We start from the raw sequence: 24,300 nt of genomic DNA, 5'->3' as shown, positions 1-24,300 counted from the left end.
CAGTCTTTGTTATTGGGCTCTAAAGTGTTCCCTAGGTCTCTGATGTATTTCTGGCTAGCAACTAAGTCTTTCCTAGGGTCAGGGAATTCAGACACTATGGTTCTTAATTCCATTCGGGAAAATGGGCTGTACATGGCAATGTTCCTAACAGGTGTGATTCCTGTCGTGTCAGTTTTCCCATTTGGCACTGCTATTACCCTAACAGGATTAAGTCTACTAACATCATTCTGTGTAGATTCTACAGCCTGTGGTGAAATGGTTTCAGCATAGTGTATGGTGCCGTACTTACCTGTAGATACGACCTCACCTATCCCTCCGCTAGGGGCTTTTGTTACTAATCTCGTGGGTAGAGCCGTGCCTACTGTTGTCTCTGCTATGGTGGCTGCTAGAGAGAGCGCCGATATTGTTGCCGATTCGTCCTCTTGATCACACTCCTGGGGAAAGTTCAAAACAGGGTACAACTTGCACGGGTTAATACTTGCATTGGTTAACTTATTAACATTTACACAGTTGCTAAGTGTTTGTTTGTTACACCCTAATGCGTCATTCTCCGCAACCAATTTCTCTCCTGATATGTATGGTGGCGGCGGGGCCGTCGCTATCAATTTCTTGATAGGATTAGATCCCGCCGCCAGAGCCAATCCTCTCTGTATTTCACCCTCCTGTTGCCATAACTGCAAATAATCATAATGTTGGATTCGTCTCTTTGTTGATTTAATGAGACATATCCTCCTCCTTAAATTTTGCAACACTTCTGGGCTAAAGCTACCTACTCTTGGGAATTTCTCCCCGTCATGCACTGTCATTCTCTCCCATTCATCACATAAAACCTCTGTATGTGAACCATATTTTTCACACATTACGTACCTTGCCGACCCGACTGGTCGGATTACTGAATCAACCCGAACCGAGGTTGATCGCCCCCTTCCTGAACAATTGGCCCCCATAACTTGCAGGCGTTGCTTTCACCACCTCTGACCTTATTTCAGGGTCTTCAGCGAACCCTTACAAAAACCAAAATGTTCACGATAGGCTGACGGTGGCGGTTTACCGAGTACCCCACTCACTCGCCCACGCCGACCAATACGACCCACACACTGCCTTAGTGCTGGCGTACTCGACCCAGGGCCCCTATGAACCTCTATTTACTGGAACATGCGAGGGATATCCGCAGAACACTTACTCTTTCCAGTAACTATTGGTTGTTGGACAATTCCTGAGTGACCAGCGAACTTCCCTTCAGAAAATAAAAAATTACACAAATCACATCAGAGTGTACAAATAGTTTTATGACCGGGATCGTACACAAATGGTACTGGTCAGATTAACTTAATGTACACAATTACGTGCGGTACAATCGTTCAGCACATAAGCAACTAATCTTATGTGCTGAGCGACCAGTGGAATCGAAAATTTCGGCTGCGAATTCCTTCAGCCAGAGCTTTATTGGCCTATATGGGTTTTGCACCAACCCCCTGGGTTGTGCCCTTTTCTCTTATTTATGGCAGACTTCTTAGTCTGCTGTACCTGGACCTCCCGGTCTGTAGTATGACCTCCTGGTCTACTATACTCTACTGCTCAAATTTTATGTTTAACCAGAGATGCCTCCCTAGCCACCATGCACGTCACTTACATGTATGTACCTCGGCGAGAACTCGACTTCTTGTGGTTCAACCTGGAAAATTGTATAAACTTATATATACAAAACACTCACTCACCACATGTACACTTTTGTTTCTATTTCTATTTCTGCGCAGAAATTTTCTTTAGACCAGATGTGTTGTGAATTTGGAGAAGGATCTGTTAATCTAAATTTCGGACACTAAAATAGACTTGCGCTACTTACCACGTTGCCACCTTTCCGCCTGTTGCAATAACACTATCGTGTGATTTGAGTTACATGGGCGTACCCGGACGCTCCGTTGCGTAATTTACGCTGCGTGCGTCGGCCTTTGCGTACGCGAGTCTCAGCCCTTTGTTAGAGACACGTGTACACAAAGCAATGTCCACCGTAACACAACTAACACGTTTTATCAATGTAGATGATCCTCGATCGTCTACCGTGCAACACACCAATCTCTCCTTATACCTTAGGTAGAGTTGCGTGTGGGTTTTACACTTTATCCCATTATATATTACATTTACACTTTAACTATGAAATAGCGACAAATCTCTCTTAGCACGTTTATCAAAAATGGCAAACAGGAGAGTGATATATGAAAATACACGAATGAAAAAGAAATGCAGATATGTGCGTGTATACGCAAGACAGAAATAAACAGTTTTAAAAGACACTAGCGTGTTGTTCTTACCTCCGGTCCCGGATTCCTTCAGCACCCTTTACTAAGCGAAGCAGACGCTTATCCAAACAGCACTACGAGGAATATGACCTCCCGCCCTTTGCTGCTGGATAATGTCTGCTGAAATTACCTAGCAGAGATATGTGAAGGACAGGACGAGCCGCCAATTGATAAAGCTAAATATTTATCTTATATAAAACCCTTTATGAGGTCTAAGAACACTGTACGCTATTTACGTATGGAGTACCGTAAGGGTACGCTCGTTGCGTAACGATCGCTTAGCCGTGGTCGAGACGCTCAAGCGTCACGTTCGCTCACGGCCGAGAGATCACAGGCAGGCACGCTATTGGCTGCCGACTAACGTAATGATTCGCTATAGCGTAGCGGACGCTCGGGACCACGAGGAGATCACCAGCGGCGCTGACGCTCACAATGTTAAACCTTTATATCTAAACCATAAACAATGTAATATGCTGTAAAACCTTAGTGTAGAGATAGGGTGTAGATGCAACACAGTGTAACCTTATTAACTTAAAAGCTGTTTGAGCGTCACCGACGCTCTGAGAATACTTAACACTATAAGAAATACACAGATACCGTGCTTAGGGTCCAACGCCTAATATATATATTATGAATGTTATACTTGCAAAAGAATTAATACAATACAAGTCATACACTACAATATAACATAAGACTACCTAACCAGATAACTACACATGAAATACAATACAATACTATTACGTTTAAGAGAATACGAGAGAAAGAGAAGAGAGAGAGAGAGAGATATGGCCCATAATAACAAGAAAAGACAATATGATTGCGGAGAAAACTTACGCACAAAGGAAACTATCGCATGCGCCTCTGGACATCCAGCTCCCGATTTTCAGCAATGATAACCGTTGAAGAGTGAGCTGGATGTGATCGGCTTGTCTATTTATGCCCCACACACAATACAATTCAATAGTCCCTACAATCTCATTGTTCACTGGACACAGGAATTCCTCCTCGCATTATAACAAAAGGTCATAGGTTGATTCATACAGGTGGGCTGTGACAATTTCCAACTGCTCAGGTGGGTGGGAAACTAGGTTTCCCGCCGCATGGATAAGTAAGTGCAAATAATAGTAAATGGACATAAACTTCTTATGTCCATAACTATTCGCACGAGCGATTAATCCGCTTCAAACCAACACCGGAATATTGCTAATTAAATACTCTTCCGATGGATACTAAACACCACTGTATTACTCCTGTCTGACCCTTCGTATCAAACAAAGGGGGATTTCTCTGCTCATGAACATTCTACATTAACCAAACTTTCAGATTCTATCAAAGGGACCATGATCTACAAAATACATTATATAGTGGAAATATGTAACGATTGAGTCGCACGCTACGAACACATGAACTCTACCGTAAATGCACATACCGCGCGCCCGCGGGTGCCCGCAACAGCGAGTATGCGCACGCACGGGAGAGCGCACGCATGCGCAGCGCAGACCTGTGTGAGGTGCAAATATGGCAGCGTGCATCGTGATATTTTTCTGACTTTGACAACATTGTGCTATGTTGCTCAGGATTGTTAAAACCTTTTGGCACATTACATTGGAATTTCACTCCCAAATTGCTATTTTCCTGGATCTTCAAGTATGCCATGATTTGCATGCCCAGTTTTGGGACTCTCGTCCCTGCATTTCTGTTTCCCCTGCTTTAGTGGGGCGTAAAACTACAGTATCTCTGTTCTCACTTTAATTCACAATTTCCCTATGAGGACTTATCATGCTTGCTGAAACTTAAATAATGGGAGAAGATTTGGGGGCCCTCACGGGTGAACAATGGTCACAGCTGCTTGGTTGCACTTGAGACACCACAGAATGCATTATATAGCAACAAAAACATTTGTATGTGCTTCACAGGATATATTACAACCCTCTCCTCCATTTTCACATGGGTCTTAGGACTGAGATGTGGCAAGGCCTTAGATTCAAGGATGAATGTGTGTGTGCATGTAAAAGTAGAAGGGAATACAGATTGTAAGCTTCATTGAGGCAGGGACTGTTGTGAATAGCCAAAAATTCTCTGTAAAGCGCTACAGAATATGTGTGCGCTATATAAATAACTGGTAATCTGGTAACAAATAAATAAATGACCTGATTTGTTACAGGATTGTTTCTTTGTTCATGGATCTTTCTGCCTTCAGTTTTGTCTTCAGCAAGTGAAATGCATGCGAAATAAGGTTGAGATCAGTTGATTGACTCGTCCATTGCAGAATATTAAAATTTTTAGCCTTAAAAAACTCCTAGTTCACTTTTGCAGTAAGTTTTTAGGTCACTGTCCATCTGTACTGTAAATTGCCATCCAATTAACTGGCTAAGCAGTATGTCCCTATACACTATAAAATTCATCAGGCTGTTTCTGTCACATCATCAATAAACACTAAAGACCCAGAACCACTGGAAGCCATGCCATCACAGATGATGTGGTATGCTTCGGATCATGAGCAATTCCAAGCTTTCCCCATATTTTTTTCTTTCCATTACTCTGGTACAGGTTGAGATTAGTTGTATCTGTCTAAAGAATGCTGTGCCAGTACTGGGCTAATTTTTTTTAGATTTTGTTTTGCCAAATTCTAATCTATCCTTTCTATTCTTGAGGCTTATAAATGGTTTGCACCTTGCAGTGAACCCTCTGTATTTGCTCTCATGAAGTCTTTTCTTTATAGCAGACTTGGATAATGATATGCCTGCCTCCTGGAGAGTGTTCTTCACTTGGCTGGATGTGGTAGAGGAGTTTTTCTTTACTATGTAAAGAATCCTTTGATCATCTAACACTATTGTCTTCCATGGTTGTCCAAGCCTTATTATGTTGCCAAACTCACCATTGCTTTCTTTTTTCTCTTGGTTGGTACAGAGGAACGGCCGCTACCTCAGAATATATTATATATAATACAGTATATTCTTCCAACCAACCACATTAAATAACATGTCTATTAATGATCCTAACAAGTTTGGACTATCACCAGCCATAGCTGTCATTAGACACCAGATGTGTGTACACCTGTCAAACTGTAACGCAGGAGAGCTCAGGGAGGACAGAAACCTCCTGTGGAGCAGAAGGGCAAATATAATCTGCCCTATTGCCTGATATTATATGTGCTACTGCGTCACAGCACTGTTCATGTGTAATAATGTTCGCACAATATATATTAACCTAGGGCAGTGGTTTCAAAAATATTAACATAAGGGAAATGGGGGATCTGAAGACCACAAATATTACAGAGAGCTGTAGGAGGTGGCAAACTACAATGGTTTGCTTACCGCCTGTATACGGAAACAGCGTAACAGCCCAACACATGCACCCTCCTGTACATACCAATTAAGTAAAGAAAACATTGGAGTCTACAGTGCACTTAGAGAGGAAATTTTTCAACTAATAACACACAGGGGCTCCTGCTGAGTTGGTATACGCCATATTGTTGCATGTAACAAAGCCAAATTAGTACTGCGCACGTTCACAAAAAAACGTAATACACCTAGGTAGATGTATTTTTGGATTCATTTTTTGCTTCTTTCGTACATGAGCTGGAAGATTGTACCTGCGGTACTAAGGAGTTTTTTTTTTTAATTAAGATCAAACCACACAACAAATGCATTATCCAATCAAATATTTAAAAATAAAATGTTATGAGCTGAGTTTCAGTGTCTCTGTATATAAGTTCACTTGACTTATACTCGGCACATATTGTATACTACTGGGTACCTCCAACTTGGCATATGGGCATAAATAAGCTATATTTACAGTACATACTACTTTTTAGACAGAAAGTGAGGGGTGGCCTCAAATGACTTTTCAGCACTCTGAGGACATTTCTAACACTCCTGGAGATGCTTGGCTGCCCCCAGAGACGCACAGCATCTATTCACACCCTAGTGTCATACCTCCGGATGGTGTCACTAGGAGCGATCCGCAACCCCCAAGTGTTCCAACACTGACTTTAATATCAACCTAATACAGGTTGAGTATCCCATATCCAAATATTCCGAAATACTGACTTTTTTGAGTGAGAGTGAGATAGTGAAACCTTTGTTTTTTGATGGCTCAATGTACACAAACTTTGTTTAATACACAAAGTTATTAAAAATATTGTATTAAATGACCTTCAGGCTGTGTGCATAAGGTGTATATGAAACATAAATGAATTGTGTGAATGTAGACACACTTTGTTTAATGCACAAAGTTATAAAAAATATTGGCTAAAATTACCTTCAGGCTGTGTGTATAAGGTGTATATGAAACATAAATGCATTCTGTGCTTATACTTAGGTCCCATCGCCATGATATCTCATTATGGTATACAATTATTCCAAAATACGGAAAAATCCAATATCCAAAATACCTCTGGTCCCAAGCATTTTGGATAAGGGATACCCAACCTGTAGTATAATAATAATGATTTGGAGTTTTTGTATTGAGTATTTAAAGTGTGTAAACTATCATACAGTAGGAAAATGACTCATATCTTTAATTGCTTTTTGCTTAGATTAAGATTTGCGCCATGGATCCCTGTGAAAGTAATGACATCAATGAGTGTCTCTGGACAGACTGGGTGAAGGACCAGATGCTATATGGAAACCAAGCTGAGAATTACGCCTGCATTAGGCACAAAGATGGCTCTTGTGGATGGTACCCCAATATTTTTAAAAAGACTACCATTCATCCTTAGATGTTCAACATGCTCCTATGGCTCACATCATATGTTGTAACAGCCAGCAGGAGCCAAAGAATCTCAACAATACAATGAATTCCACAGATCATCTAATGAATATGGGGAGTTGGTGGGTTCAGGTAGAATTTAAAGTTCAGGAGCCGTTTTATTAGTCACTGTGCTCTTTACAGCACAATAAAAAGCAATTTAGTTAAATGAGAATTAATCAGAATTATTCCTTCTCATTTTAATAGAAATTAAATTTTTTGATGTGACCCGGACTCTGGGAGGCTCCCAGCAGAAATTGAAGAAACAAGGTTTCACAAGAATAGGAAAATAATCTTTGACATCACATCACTTCTATAATGTTCCTGGAACATATATGTGTTATGTGTGATCATTACTAGTAGCTTTTTGGTATAAATCAGTTTGGATATGAAGATTGGTGATATATATATTTCATCAATCCCTGCACAAGATGTATTCATTTATATCCTATGTTATACTGCAGTATATGTTCTTGTACATCTTGTGTTATTGTGCAGTGTATGTTCTGCTACTGTACATCATGTTAATCGAAGACCTTCTACATCCCATACTGTTCTGTAACCTGTGCCTTCTACATGGTCATTTAGTATTCTACAGTGTAAACCAATAACCCATGTTCATCTACATTCTGAAATCATGTGTAATTTATATTCTACTACATTATTTAAATAGTCTGTGATCTTAGTTGTTTTCTACAATGTTGATGCCCAACAGGTAGCCCCGTATCATGTGGCTCATTAATGTGTTATTTTTTGACCCAGGCTGTGGCTTTGTTTCAGGAGGCACAGCGGTTGCTTCCTTCTTTTATATCGAACACAGCACCATTTAGTGAATAGAGGCACAGACTTCTCAGTGGCATCATGTAGTGTGCTCTAAGTCTGAAAACAGTATGATGTTGTCCAGCACTGCACAGAGCTTGGGTGCATATCTAGAGTCTTCTGCTACTGTAGTCTCCAGTCATTGGTGCCGGGGGTGAAGACAGAATTAAAATGATGTCATCCTTGTTCTAAAGTGGGGGGTGGGTTTGTTTATAACTTCAAAAAGTCTTGAAGTAGGGGCAGGGTGAAAACGATATAATGGCGGAATCTTTGGAATAAACAATAATTCTAGAGTGAAGTGTATAGATCTGACTTATAGAACACAGTACAATTTAGAAGACATATGTAGACTAAGTGGTAAATTGGTGGCTAAAGAATGGTTTCATGGGACTTAGAAGTAGAAGAACAGAGTCTTGGGAAAGGTGCGGTTGGATAAAATAGAGACCTCTTTTATTCTATCGCCTAATTTTTTTGACAGATTATTCTTTGCCTGCATTCATACTGCTCTGTGTCATTATATATACCATATTATTAAACGCTCATGCATTTTCTATGTTTAAGATTATTTTTTTAATTGTCTGTGTTCTTCATTTCATGAATTTACATCTATATTACATCACCACATCCCATTTGTATCATATAATCCGCATTTCTAGACTCTATTATACCATGTCTTCCATTTCCATGTTATTACGTCATTACATATATATGGTGAAATATATCACACAGTCCATATGATACTTTGTTGTTACATGTCTAATATCATACTATTGGAAAATGCATTTTATTCTACTGTATGTTGTATATATTTATATATTTTTTACTTTAAATTCTAGAATCAATGGCTAGTTTCATGTCACTATATTGATTAGATTGTCATATTATTCCATTCCTTCTCACACATGTAAATTCAGGCAGATGAGGTCCATTCTGTGCACTGCATTTAAAGTTTTTTTTTTTTTTTTTAAATGATCCATTGCCATTGTAAATTATAACTCTTCTAGATACACATTCTGCTGGTCAAGTTTTAAAACAACCCCCTTTTTCCAGTTGTTATTGAAATTTATGCAGTTTAATGTCTCAATGTGCTCTTAAAATAAAACATGGAGCAAATAAATAATGAGGGGGGGGGGGGGGGAGAGATTCAATTAGGCGTGAGGTTTAGCCTGCAAAAAACCTCATGTACCTCACACCCAATTTTGGATAATGAAGTACGCACGTTTCCGATACCCGCAATATCCATCTGGAAATAAACGTATGCGGCAGCGGCGTTTGAAATAAAAGGTACTTACCAGTCTGGTAGATTCCCTCCATCTTTACACTGGGGAGGGGAGGTGGTGCCTCCAATGGCGATTGTGATGGGGGGGGGGGGTGTCACACACTCACAGGGGGTCAGACGCACACACACACACACACATACATATACATTACACTTCCTGCTGCTGCAGGAGCCCAGGTCCCGATGATGTAGAAGACACCACTTCGGAAGATGAGTAATTACTGATTAATTAAACTACAGATGGAGTCCTCCTCATCTTTGCCTTTAATAGGATCAACTGAGCCAGGGCAGTCGGACTTAATCCCCTGCTGTATTGTTCTCTCTGTATTGTATTGCAGTTGAGAACAATAGATGAAAGGCTTATGCTAATAAACCTTGGTGCACAGAAAGGCGCAGCAGAGAAGCCAAGATGAGCGTGGCTCCATCTGTATATAGAAACTTTCCAAATGCTTAATTAGTCATGGTGGGTTTGTGCGGGGTACGGGTGCCACAAGGGTGCAAGAGCAAGTCTTAATGTTTTTTTTTTTAAATAACACTTCTAGGACAAATCAGACCTGCTCTGGGGTTGCTTTCTATAGAAATCACTGTGTCTCATTTTCTCTCTACTAATTGCAAAGGAGAACTGCGCAGCTGCAAGAAAAACTAAACCTGCACTCCTTAAGGCAGCGGCTCCTCACACACTGCTCTTCGGTACACGTCACGTCATGATATCACACGCGCAGCACAGATAGGGGAAAAAAACAAAAGTTCATTATGCCAGGTGATCCTGGTCCCTCTATGCCTTCTCCCTGCTGATCTCCCTTCCTCGAAGGTATGTCTGACAAAGACTGGAGGTATGGTTTGGGTCATTATCTTGCTTTAGTATGAAACCTTGACCAACTAGTCATAGAACAGAGAATTGCTTGACGCCACAAAATGCTGTGGTAGCCCTTTTGGCTGAGAGTGACAGTCATTCTGTACAAGTCGCAGATAACGAGTCTCAGACCATCATGCCCAATCTACATACAGTATTTAGCAGTTGGTGTCACAAAGTTTTATTCACTAAGCAGCAGTTTGTAAAAGTCTCTGCTTCCTGGGGTATTTTGCTATTGAAAGCCGTATCCTTTTAAATTTTGGGTTTAAATACGCCAGGAAGCCCCGTATAGTAAATAAATCCCACACACACAGAGGAAACATCTTTTCACCTACTCGATAACTGATAAAAACTCTGTGTGGTGAACCAAAGATTCAAATTTTTAGTAATCAGCCATAAGAATTTCTTCCAGGCTTCAGGGGTCCATTGGCAGTAGGGAGGCCAATCCCAGGCCATTTTTTCAATCCCGGGTATCGGGATTGAAAAATGGTCAATCCCGGGATTCCTGAGATACCCGGGATTTGCTTTCTTACTGTGTCCGCCCGTCCCCCACGCCCCACGTCTCCCCACAGACATACATCAACTCACCAAACTGAGGGTGGGAAACTTCATTCAGAGTCAGAAGCCACGCTGAGCCGGCAGGAGGGAGCTGGGCAGCGTTGAGCGTCCTGAGGACGCTTAACGCTGCCCGGCATTAAAGGGCCGCCTGATCCAGCAATCGCCGGGATTGGAGCTTCCAATCCCGGGACTGAATCCCGGTCTATTTTTGGCCTAAATCCCGGGATCCCGGGATCCCGCCGATCCCGGGATTGGCCACCCTAACTGGCAGTGCTTCATGGCCCAGACAATAATTTTTTTCTCTACGGCAGAACAGCTCTAAGTTCTTAAACCATTGCATGTTCCCTGAAAACTGCCTTTTTTTAGAACTGTGAAATGTATCATTTCTCAGTTTACTACTTACCTTTGTACCATTTCTTATTGTTCATTGGACTTAAACTGCTTATAAATTTCAATTAAAACTGGAAAAATGGGGGTGTTCTAGAACTTTTGTATGTAATGGATATAGATATACAGTATATATATTTAGAGATATTATAGATATATTTTATACATACAACAATTTTACAGATCATATTATTACGTCCAGAGTAATTCTACATGCAGTGATGTTTAATATTCTCTGTTACACTAATGCTTATTATTATCATGCTGTTTTGTATCACACTCAGTTCTCATAAGTTGATTATTATTGATTCCAGTTTATATGGTATCTACATTTTTTGGGGTATTTCTTTACATATACCGTCCAATAATGGGAATTGTTAAGTACATTTTTTAGAACATTTTTAAACAAAAGGAATTAGATTATTGGCCAATGTTAAATCATTGTTGAAAGAGTTAAAATGAATGTAAAGCATTCTGGTGATATGTGTTTATGTTTCCTGTTGTATTTATATTCAGTATGCTTACAAATGTCTGTCAGGTGTGTCTGCTAATTTATACACACAGGTGAATATCATATGCAATTGTAGCAGTGCGGTAACTAGACATTTTAGCACTGTGTGCAAGAAACAGCATTCCCCCCACCCCCATATTCATAACAGGGCCAGTGAAAAAAAATAGGGGCGTGGCTTCATGGGGACAGGGCATGACAAAAAAAATAATACCAATTCATATTATGCTGCACAGTAGTCTCCATTATTCAAATTATGCTGCACAGTAGCGCCACTTACACAAATTACACCAGGTAGAGGCCCTGTCACACATTACACCAGGTAGAGCCCCATTTTACACATTACTCCAGGTAGAGCCCCTATTACACATTACGCTCGGTAGAGCCCCTTTTACACATTACGCCAGGTAGAGTCCCCTTTTACACATTACGGCAGGCAGAGCTCCCTTTTACACATTACGCCAGGTAGAGCCCCTGTCACACATTACGCTAGGTAGAGCCCCTGTCACACATTACGCCAGGTACAGTCTTCTTTTCACATTACGGCAGGTAGAGTCCCCTTTTATACAGTACGGCAGGTAGAGTCTCCATTTACACATTACGGCAGGCAGAGTTCCCTTTTACACATTACGGCAGGCAGAGCTCCCTTTTACACAGTTGGCAGTTAGAGTCCCCTTTTGCACATTACGGCAGACAGAGCTCCCTTTTGCACAGTATGGCAGGTAGAGTCCCCTTTTAGACATTACGCCAGGTAGAGTCCACTTTTACACATTACGCCAGGTAGAGTCCACTTTTACACATTACGCCAGGTAGAGTCACGAGAGAGAGAGCGGGAGAAAGTGATAGAGTTGGGAGGGAGAGAGAAAGAAAGGTGGCAGGTAGAGAGACAGTTTTGGGTGTGCTGATTTCAAAACTGAAATCAAAATTGACCTATAACATTAGGATTTCAAGTCATATAGACATTATAGACACTTCAAATGTTTAAATTGTTTGTTTTATATAGTGTTTGCTATTTTTCATAAATATTTTACTATTAAAATAATGCGATTACACATTAGATGAATTTATAAAAAAATGCTTTAGGGACTTGCTCTTCACTCAGCAAAAGTCACCCATCAGTACTGGGGGAAAAGCAACCTTGGTATCTTGTTCCATTAAAGTAATTACTTGATGAAATCTTTCACCATGTTCATAGCCAACTGCACCTACAGTCTGGGGGTGGGGGGGGGGGGAGAAGTTGAGGTGACAGTGGAGAAATGCATTTTCAGGGACATTCTGCAGCCCATTTATTGTAAGCATGTTGTCTACTTGCTCAACATTCTGATCAGATATGTTATTTACAAGAAAGTTCTTCACCACTAACACAAAGGCATCCCAAGCTGCCAACTCGAATGTATTTAACTTCGATCTGAACTCTGTATCTTGAATCACTTCACAAATCTGTGGTCCAATAAATACTCCTGCTTTTATCATAGCATCAGAGAGCACTGCTCCAAATTTCTCCTTCAGATAGAGGAAGCCACTTTCAATGTGATCCACAACTTTCACAAAGTGTTTCATCAATCCCAACTTTATGTGGAGTGGTAGAAGATAAACTTTATAAGGATCCACTAGGGACTTGTGGAGAACATTGTGTTTAGCAATGATGTGTTCAAATCTTTCTGGACAGTCTTTCACATCATAATGGTGTTTGTCATTATGACTGTCCCAGAGGCACAAGAAGCACGTTTTTGGTGTACCCTAACTGGAATACTGTAATAGCTACTATGTAATGTTTAAAATCTGGCCATAACTTTAGTTCCTGACGTGATATGCCAATTCAAATTTTAGATTTGGAATCCGCACACAGAAATTAGTCAATAACACGTGGATTTCACTCAATAGCAGACAATAAAAAAATTTTTTTTGTCGTTTAATCTACATTCCCCTGGTATAAGCTCTGTCTTCTAACAAAAATAGACTGGAGAGTGTTTGCACCCTTGGGCATGTTGTGTTCTAACAGGGAAATGCAGCTCCCCTATGATGCAATACAGGTGGAAAAGGATAACGAGAACTACTTTGTGATACAATAGTGCCCAAACAATAGATAATTGTGTGGAAATTGTGTATTCTCCCCATGCGTGTGTGGGTTTCCTCCGGGTACTGGGGTTTCCTCCCACAACCCGAAAATTGCTGTTACGTTAATTTGCTCCTAACAAATGAATCCGTGTAAGTCTGTGAATGTACTTGTGTTTAGGGCAGACTAGGTGGGCCAAGTGGTTCTTATCTGCCGTCAAATTTTATGTAATAGCACAAAAATACATAATCACTATTGTTTATTTATATGGCGCAGCAGATTCCTTAATGCTATACAGTCACAAGTACAAGAATGGGGTCAAAAATACATAAATACAGCTAGGTGCAGTATACAAAAAAATATCACATGAAAACAAGGCAAAGCACGAGCGGTACAATTCCAGGGAAAAAGCAAGCAACACAGACAGACCAGCAAAGCAGCAGGTGTCAAGAACACATTAAACAGCATCTAGAACCGCTACCATGCTACAAAACTTCCAGATTTAAAAAAACCCATAAAACAGCAGCCAATCAGAGAAGAGCTGCCAAGACGAGTCTCCTGCACAAGATACGTGCAGAGGCATCATGTGATTGCCTACACATTCCATCCGTCTGTGAAGCGGCTGCTCTGGTAACTGAACATCTGCAAGAGCAGCAACGTGATTTCCTGAAGTGCATTTGCGCCCACTGTATTTAGCAATTACCCTATTTGTACACAGTATAATAATGTAATAAAGTGTCTATATACAAGTGAGACTAGTGTCTTGACATTCTTGTTAGTGAATGCGAAACTCAATTTTACTACATAAAATATCATTAAATACAAACACAAATACAAATTAAATTAAAAGCAAACATGTTGTTTTCCCTTTTTAAAATCAAATAGGAATCTTCTTTCATGTCACTGTCCAAATGGAAATATCAATTCAGTAATGTGAATAGATGGCCACTGCTTCCTAGCAATAAATCGGCCATAGTAATGAATTTAGTACTATCGCCTTATTCAGCAATCAGCTCATCAGAAGTGGCTGAATAGTGCTGCTGCATTCTTGTACGTCGGACCCGTGCATGGTCATCACTGCAATTTCCTGCACCAGCATTACAGCACCCGCAAGAGACATACTGGTATACAGGCACATGCTTATGTATCTGTATCCAGGTCTACTTCAGTCGCAATTACATAAACACACTGTTTGTCTACTTAGCCCTGTGACACCATTTCCAAACATGATTTAAAACAAACATATGTTCCTATATGGCTACACAGCTTGTTCTTCATCTCATATGCATTTTGACTAGTCCAGGCCACATAATAATAATAATAATAATAATAATAATAATAATAATATATATAGCACTTTTCTCCTAATAGGACTCAAAATGCCTCACATTTGCCTGTACAGCACAAATCACAAAACAAGCTTAACAGTAGATATTAGTGAAATGCTTGAGTAATTAGTGGGAACTTTTCAAACTGTGCGGGGAAGAGAGTTCCATAGAGTCGGAGACACAAAGCTGAAACCTCGACCCCCAGATTAATTCAGAGAGATTCTAGTTACTGTTAGTAGTCCTTCATTACAGATCGCAGTAATCGAGTTGAACAGTAAGAGATCAAAAGCTGCTTCAGGTACCTTGTGTAGGACTTTGGTAGATTAAGGAAAAAGGGAAATGGAAATCCTCTGCACTAGACTTTTGTCAGGTTGATAATACTTCAAATAGACGAGAAGGTTCCCAAATTTTAATATTGTAAATCAATTCATATTACTATCTAGGGGGTGCTGCCATAGACAAAAAAGTAGAGCAAAAACACTGGAAAGGAAAGGATTGTCTCTTTGTTGGTGCACCAACAAAGAGACCATCCTTTTTTTTCCAGTGTTTTTCATGTAGGACTTTGAAAGTGAGTAAGTCAATTATGAAAACGATTCGCCATCTTACAGGAAGCCAGTGAAGGGAGTAAAAAAAAGGGTGTTTTGTGGTGGAACGGGGCTGGTTGGTTAACAGCCTGGCAGCTGCATGTTGTACCATCTGCAGGTGGTGCAATTCTTTTACTGGAAGACCAAGATAGAGGGTGTTGCAGTTGTCTAACCAAGATTATACAAATGTATGTATCACTTTTGGCAGAACTTCAGAGGGAATTAAGTGCTTGATTCTGCCTATGTTCCTCAGATGAAAGAATGAGGATTTGATTGTGGCTGATACCTGATGTTTAAGTGTCAAGCCACCATCCAGGACAATGCCAAGATTCCACACATGATCAGTGGTTTGTAGTTCTGAGCCCCCAAGCATAAGTCATGTCAGTTAGCTCTGCTGCAGCCTTGTCCTGTGACCTATCATAAGGACCTTTTATCAGGGTTCCCAGCCAACTGGCACTCGGCCATTCCTAGACCTCAGCTAGGCAGCCATTTTCAGTTGTTATTAGGTTATCAGTACCTGGAGCAAAGGACAGGTACAGTTGTGTATTATTTGCATAGCAGTTGTAGACCAGGCCATGACATCTGATTATTTGACCCATGTATACTGCAAAAAGCAAGGGAGATAGTATAGAACCCTGTGGGACACCACATGGCATTGGCGATGATGAGTATAAAATAACTTATAGCTGAATTATTCAGTGTTCAAAAGAGATGTATTTTTGTCACTATTGGGTATTGAAACACTCACTACCTACTTGACAGCATAGATAACACTGTACTAGTTTCCTCTCCAATTTAAATGGCATGAAACTACATGAACCACCTGTACTCCAAAAAATAAGCATTTAAATTTAAAGAATAAGGAGCATAGTCAATCGGGTGTGCAATTTTTGCGACCATATTTTCATTAAAGTGGGCATGTGCGCTCCCGATACCTATGAAATCCAATTGAAAAAATTGGTTGCAATGTTTTTTTTTAGGACAAAACCCGTGGGTGGTAATTTTTGGTAAAAATTTTTTTATAAATATTGGGTACAGTAATAAAGTTTATTACTGAGTCAAAGAAAAATATTTTGATATTTAAAAATACCGCAAATGGCTGAATGGTATATTTTATTAAGAAAGTAAAACATAATAATTATTTTTTGTTTAATTGCAAACAAAATGAAAAATGCAAAAAAAAAAGTAGAAAAAAAAAAGAAGGTGATTTGCGAGTAATCTGATGCCATTTAAAATAATAATAAAAAAAATGATAAAAATAAATTATTTTTTTAATTTAAATGGTGTAATTAAATTAACCAAAAGGTTTTTTTCAAGGCCATTATTTTCACAGCAATAATGATTGCCTAATTAGTCTTAAGGAGGAAGGGGTGCCCAAGGGGTCCTCAAAAGGCAAAACCATGGACAAAGTCAATACTCATGCGTATGGCATCTATTCACTGGCCGTGATTGCTACACTGCTACTTTTCCCACCCGGCACGCAGAAAAGGGCAGGCTGTTCCAGCAGGGTGCCACCAGGAGACCAGGGTCATTAAAATTAGGCAGGGCGCGCACCTTGCTAAAACAGCCTAGCATAAACACTATTCTGACACAGCAGGCAGCGACTATAAGTAGTGTTCACTCAAGGCTGTTTTAGCAGGGTGCCGCGCCCTGCCCGATTTTTAAAAGGCAAAATCCGCCCTGCCCCTTTTGCGCGCCCTGCTAGAACAGTCGCCCGCTTCCTGCCCCCCCAGCGTGTAAAAATGCCGTGCGCATGCGCGCAGCATCCATTCACGCATTGGGAAAGAGCTGGGGGAAGCCCAGCACCGACGGAGGTGCTGGGCACGCCCCCAACAGTGACGTCGACGGCCCCAGACGCCCTCTATAGCAGCTTCTGTGGGCCGCACCACCCACGAAAATGACAATTTGCATGACCGTGCCCCCGTTTCGGCCGCGCGCGCGCCAATGTGCCCCCGGACTCCGGCGCCCTGCCCCTTCTTGATTCTAGAAGGAACACTATATAAGTAATAGAAAAGGAATGCAGGTACAGATGCCAGTATCTACTCTTAAGAGCCACATACACTTAGATGATACTGCTTACATATATTAGAGAATAGTGATTTAAAAGAAATATTATTTACTAAGAAAGGAAAAGTATAGCAGCCCATAGGAATCAAATACTGTAGCTTGTATTAATATAGTGCAATTTAGGTAATGAAAAAAAGTCCGATTGGGTGCTCTGTGTTTTTGCCCAATTATATTTTTTTTGCTGATCATTGATTAAAAGTAAAATGGATTTAAATGATTAAGCCAGGGGCAATATAGATACATTTACAATGTAAACTCTCACTCGCCTCATGTGCTTTTCCTTCCCACACTTATACCATCAACTCCTTCCCACTTCCAACAACGTCATCAAACCTTTTGGGTTCAGTGGTCCCGATGCTCATGTGGGTCATATCATTGTTGCTGCAGCAATGTTTATAAACCTTACCCATGTCCTGCAATGTTCTGCACTGTAAGTTACTTTTTACTTGTTTCTGTTCATGTATTTTGTAAGGCGCAGCAGACCCGTTGTGGCACCATATAAAGGATAATAATGTCATATACAACAGTTCACAATTTATACATGTTTTACAATTATACTGCTGTATGTGCTTGTAAATATTTATATATAATGCTAAAGCATTTATTATCAAAATGTTTAATATAAGATTATCAACCAACAATAGTGAAATGATGAGTCATACTATCAATGCAAGCGTTCAGCACTCCTGCTGGAGAGAAGAGGGCAGTGCAGCTCATGAGGAAGAAACAACCACATTGTAGAATTGAAGACCCAGACAGGATACAAGGTGAGGGAAGACTTACCATTTCCTTGTGGTTTGGGTAATATGTCTGCTCAATTAATGGAAATGTTTCAGCCCCCATCGTCTTATAGGCAATTACTAGTTGCGCAAACTGTAAAATATTAATGATATAGTGTTTTAAAAAAAATGCGGTAAAGCACTGAAAACAGATTACATTGGCTTGTGCCCATATTGAATTTGTAAAACATTGCAACACGTGCCCATACTGCCCAATATCCAGTTTCACAGAGGGCACTGCTCATTACTTTGTATCTACTTTCCCCCTCTGAGGTTACTTTTCTCTTCTAGCCTCTCCCTTAGGGTGTGTACACACGGTGAGATATTTTCTTTGGATTTTGACTATATAGTCAAAATTGCAAGAAAAGTTAGTGCAGATCGCAAGGTGAAAGTCACCTTGCGATACCGATTCGATCCCGATGCGCGGTCCCGCCAGGTCGGCATCGCAAGAAAAGATAGACTGTGCAGGCAAGTCAATCCTTGCTAGATCGGTGTACTATCTAGTTCATCTCACATGTCAATTACATCTCACATAAGCCAAAATCTCACATAAGCCAAAATCGTAAGCACACATAGTGCATATCTCAAGAAAAGTTAGTCAAAATCTGTGCTATCTGAGCTCCGGGGAGTTCAAGGGAAATCGCAAGTAAAAATCGGGCATAGCAAGGATCTCACCGTGTGTACACACCCTTAGGGGTCTTGTCATGAAGCAGTGAAAAGAGTGGAAAAAAGTATTACGATCTGGGGCATGTATCTGGATGGAGTGTTACGCAAGCCCAGCAATCCTCAAGTCTCCTGCATACTGTACTAAAGCTTCACCTTTAGCAGCCGCCTTTCCTAGGTGGATTAAGTCCACCCAGTACTCCGATGGCCCCAGGTCTTACTGTGGACAAGGAAACTATTAGAGGCTGGGCATGTGCAAGGAATATGCTGGAGTAGACACCCACCTGGCTCAGAGTGGGTTAAAGCTGGACAAATAGGCACACACTAGAGAAGGACTAGACAAAACTACACTGGCAGGTACTGGTAAATAGCAGCAGCATAACACAGTGGGATCAGGACTAGATAATACACATATCAACTGCTACATAAATGACAAATAATGCTCTGAACTCAGTGGTTGCTACTGGCAACAACATAAATGCATGACAATAGAATACAGACAGGGAAAGCAGAACAGACATACAAACAACACAGAATGCTCCAGGCCAGTGGATGTTACTCCTGGCAATCGCAGTACCAACACCCCACTGTGTGCTATTCCCGTAATGTGTACCTCCATTGGTTGCACACCCTGCCAGCAGTAACCTATGCAGTGCGCCCCACATGGATGCCTCGGATGGTTCCCCTGTGGGCGGGGTGTGCTTAATTTGGAACTTTCCATGCAGGGTATAGCATACTACTACACACGTGTCTGTTCTCCCATACATGCATTTGGCCCCTGTATGGCTCATCTCCCACTGTGTAACCTTCTAGTGCGCCCAACATGGCTGCCTTATCTGGTGCGCTTGTGGATGGGATGAAAAATGCGTGGACCTGATGTTTTTATTGGAACCCCACTCTGAACTTAAGGACTCTGCAATCTCCCCATTTTGTGTTCTCTTCTAGGGGTGGACTATTCCACCCTGGGTAATCCTACGCAGTGCGCCTAAGATGGCTGCCGCACCTGGTGCCTTGTGATGGTGGAATACACAACCCCTGGAGGTTATTACTCAAAATGCCTACACCAATCATGCATTATTCTTTCTGTGTCTTTGTCTGTGTGGTTTATCTTTTGATGTAATACTTAAATCTTCTGTATTATGTGCATTGTGTGAGTTCTAGTTGGCGCCGCGGATGGCTGCCTCGGTGCTGCTCTGCCAAGCAGCCTTAGTTTTTAGTCTTAAATGTATAATATGTCTACTGTACAGTTGCATATGTGCAGTATAAACTCATATGTGTAATGTTTGTAATGTATGCTACGTTTTTTTCCTCCATGTTGCTGCTTGGCGATGCATTGTACCACAAAGAATTCCTAGTGTACGTGAGTACACCTGGCCAATAAAGCTGATTCTGATTCTGATTCTGAAGGAGCAGAGAAGACTGAGACAAGGAATTATCCAGAGAACAGACTAATAGGACTATGACAATGTACACAGATAAACAGGCCAGAGAGAGACAGGAACCAGACAGGACTTGGTCCGACAAGGACACTTTAGCACAGGATCTCACAGGACAAAGATACAGACCAGAGCGCCAAAGGCTTTCGCAGCAAACAGGATCTATGACCAGCAGGGAGTAATGGGCAGAATGGGGATATAAAGGGAGTACTAACTAATGACAAGGTTCATAACAGACAAGGGGCCTAATTCAGAGTTGATCGCAGCAGCAAATTTGTTAGCAGTTGAGCAAAACCATGTGCACTGCAGGGGGGTCAGATGTAACATGTGCAGAGATAGTTAGATTTGGGTGGGGTGTTTACACTGAAATCTAAATTGCAGTGTAAAAATAAAGCGGTCAGTATTTACCCGGCACAGAAACAAAATACCCCACCCAAATCTAACTCTCTCTGCAAATGTTATATCTGCCACACCTGCAGGGCACTTGGTTTTCTCAACTGCTAACAAATTTGCTGCTGTGATCAACTCTGAATTACCCCCAAGATCCCTTTAATTACTAACTCATTGCAACTGTGCTGCTGCACATCCACCAGGCTCCTGACTAAAGGGCCCTACAGACATGCCGATCCGCCGCCGAGCTGCCCGACGGCGGATACGGCCGACGGACGACCCGGCGGCGGGGGGGGGCAGTGACAGGGGGAGTGAAGTTTCTTCACTCCCCCCGTCACACGGCTCCATAGAACTGCAGGCAAATATGGACGAGATCGTCCATATTGGCCTGCATGTACAGCCGACGGGGGACCAGCGATGAACGAGCGCGGGGCCGCGCATCGGTCATCGCTGGAGCCTCCACACTGAAAGATATGAACGAGTTCTCGTTCATTTATGAACGAGATCGTTCATATCTTTCCAACAAATCGGCATGTGTGTAGGGCCTATAACAAGAAACCAGTTGGAGTAAGGTAACAAGGCATCTCCCAACAGGTGTGCTGCTACAGAAATTAAACAGAATACAGCTGCAATTACACTGACAGAACAGAATTACAGACTGCACATGTAAAGGCCCCCATCCACTAGCGAGTTTTATCTCAGCAATGAGTTGGATCCTTTTTTTTCCTGCAATCTGTCTGGCAGCTTCCCGGGAGCCCTGCGATTGCGATTTGCTGCTTGAGTGTATTTTTCACATGTGATTTATCTCATGCGATCTAACATTATTAAACCTATTTCTGTGCAATTGAGATAAATATTATGATCAGCCAGCGTGATTTGCGCCTGTGATGCGAGGAACATGGGAACGCGCATCGAAATCACACGAAAAGGACATGCGATGTGACACTTTTCATGCAATTCGTCTCAATCACATAAAAAGAGCCCATATCGCACTAGTGGATGGGGGCCTTTACAAAAAGGACCAGTGGAGAAATTGCTCATGGCAAGCAATCAGCATCTCCCTTGATAAAGAATTCCTTCAAAGCTGGGCAATTTCTCCACTGGTCTTTTTCTCCACTCTTTTCACTGCTTCATGAGTAGACCCCTAACTGTCATGCATAGCTGTTTCTAGGCAATTTGTCTCCCAGTGCGAACAGTTAAAAAATGTCCCCATACACATTAAAAAAAAAACAATTTTACTTGCACCTTTGATGCGCATGCTCCCAGCAAGGGGACATGGCCTCTCTAAAATGGGTGTGGTCTCACAGGAAAAGACTACCTTACACCCAACTTTTTGACCCTGCTTCAACAGACCATATTAAGCCCCACACAGTAATGCCCCTTGCACCATATTATGCCTCCTGCACCATAGTATGCCACACTGCAATGTCTGTGATACATTATGCCCTACTGTAAGACTTCTAATTACTTTTAAATTACCTGCTCGATGCCAGGTATTTCATGCTCTGGGTTCCATGCTCATTGCCAGGGGTGTAATGCTCGTTGCCAGGGGTTTCATTGGCTGGATGTCATGCTGGTTGCCAGGGGGTGTAATGCTTGTTGCCAGGGGATTCATGCTCTGGGTGTCATGCTCGTTGCCAAGGGTGTGTAATGCTTGTTGCCAGGGTTTTTTGCTCTAGGTGTCATGCTCATTGCCAGGGGTGTGTAATGCTTGTTGCCAGGGGTTTCATGCTCTGGGTGTCATGCTTGCTGCCGGGGTATGTAATGCTTGTTGCCAGGGTTTTTTTTGGTTCTGGGTTTCATGCATGTTGCCAGGGGTGTTTAATGCTTGTTACCTGAGTTTCTTTTTGCTCTGGGTGCCATGCTCATTGTCAGGGGTGTGTAATGCTCATTGCCAGGGGTTTCATGGTCTGAAAGTCATGCTCCTTGTCATGGGTGTGTAATGCTCATTGCCAGGGGTGAACAATCGTCAGTGCCAGCAATATTACCTGCTCCCCCTCCTCCCGTCCATAGTACTCCGCTCACTGGGCAAAGTTTTGTGAAATGACGCAGTTGCATCGTGACATCACAACACAATTCCTCATTTCACAAAACTGCACTCCACTGTATGACGAGATGTATGGCGATACTGTATGAGGAGATCAGAATCCTCTCATTTTGATACACTCACTGTATCCCATATGATACTGTAGGCAGGATGTACTGTACTAAGTGTAAAATGTGGATAAAACTCCCAAAACTGCCTGTTTCGGACGTTTGCTGCATTCCCAATATGTATCAAGCTCCAAAAGGGTACATTTTCTGGAGATTGCAGCAGATGGCATTGCCTATAGAAGCCTATATGCTTCTCATCGCAGAATTCCCCTGATAGAACACACTTTATTGGACCATAAAGTGCATACTGTACAGACTACTCATGCAGGTTAGTTAGCAGTGTTCGAGGAAGTCCAGGCACCCATCACTTACCACCCATGGCTTATCACAGAAGTTGTAAATGGACTCCAGGGAGTTGACGCTAGGAATACCGGCGTATTGCATGCCTATTATAAGGTTACGGAAATCTTCATTTTCTGCCATGCTAAACGAATGTTGTCGAATGAAGACAAAATCTGGTCGGAATGACCTAGAAAGAGGATTAAATATATGTATATTCATACTTGATAAATGACAATAGTTCATTAGCAAAATTTACTCTAGTAGTCATATAATATTCAACTAAAGAAAACTATACATCTCTATCTATCTATATATATATATGAGAAACCAACAGTTTCGTCGATGAGGGAGCTATGTACCATCCTTCAGACATTACCCCTGAGGAAGTCTAAAGGATGGTACATACTGTAGCTCCCTCCTGCTCGAAGCGCGTTGGATACGTACCGTATTGTGACTTTCAGATAAGCTGTTCATTCTTATTTCTGATGTACGAGCATTCACTTGGTTGTTAATACCAATAATTTTAAACTGGTTTACACTATGTATTTTTTTTTTTACATTGTATGTTAAACAGACTCCTAGTAAAACTTGAGAAAAACCTTCATGCTGTCAGTGATCCTGTGTGGACCAGCAAAAGACATGAGATAAGCTTATATAATACTTTTTTATGGTACGGGACCACTTATAGCTTCATTCAGCAAAAAAGTGGTGTTGTTCCAATTATTAAATATATATATATATACACACACATACATACACACACACACACACACACATATATATATACACACACACACACTGCAATCACATTCTTTTACACAGTGTTCTACATGGCAACTGTATCATTGATATCACATAACATACAGTACCTGCACAAATAGGAGGTACTTCTGTATTGGTGCTCAAAGACAGAAGCAGCATGTACTGTATCTTATCGAGTTGTACTCATTTGTGATCAAGTCTAACAACCAATCAGTATTGCACTAACAGGAGAGGAACATCTTTAGTATCACTGATTTGTAAAATGTGACAAAAAAAAACCCAAAACAAAAATTTTGGCCAAGCTCAGCTGACATGTTCCAAAACATTTACTGACAGTAAGCAT

The 24,300-nt window shown here is 41.3% G+C and overlaps 2 protein-coding genes across 4 annotated transcripts in view; one reads left to right on the top strand and one right to left on the bottom strand.

Moving 5' to 3' along the window:
• Positions 1-8,431, top strand: part of TIMP4 (TIMP metallopeptidase inhibitor 4) — a 63,563-nt gene extending 55,132 nt beyond the window's left edge. The window contains exon 5 of the mRNA XM_063940773.1: positions 6,841-8,431. Within this exon, the coding sequence (XP_063796843.1) occupies positions 6,841-7,023 (183 nt within the window). The 3' untranslated portion in view covers positions 7,024-8,431. The remainder of the gene's footprint in view (positions 1-6,840) is intronic.
• The window catches only part of SYN2 (synapsin II), a 590,154-nt gene that overhangs the window by 175,824 nt on the left and 390,030 nt on the right, over positions 1-24,300 (bottom strand). For all 3 annotated transcript variants that reach the window (XM_063940770.1, XM_063940772.1, XM_063940771.1), the window contains exons 4-5: positions 23,226-23,382; positions 18,275-18,364 (exon numbers count right to left, since the gene is read on the bottom strand). In XM_063940770.1, coding sequence (XP_063796840.1) covers positions 18,275-18,364; positions 23,226-23,382 — 247 coding nt within the window. The remainder of the gene's footprint in view (positions 1-18,274; positions 18,365-23,225; positions 23,383-24,300) is intronic.

This window comes from Pseudophryne corroboree, chromosome 9 (genome assembly GCF_028390025.1).
Source record: "Pseudophryne corroboree isolate aPseCor3 chromosome 9, aPseCor3.hap2, whole genome shotgun sequence".
Taxonomy (NCBI): domain Eukaryota; kingdom Metazoa; phylum Chordata; class Amphibia; order Anura; family Myobatrachidae; genus Pseudophryne; species Pseudophryne corroboree.
This window is presented reverse-complemented; position numbering and strand designations above follow the sequence as displayed.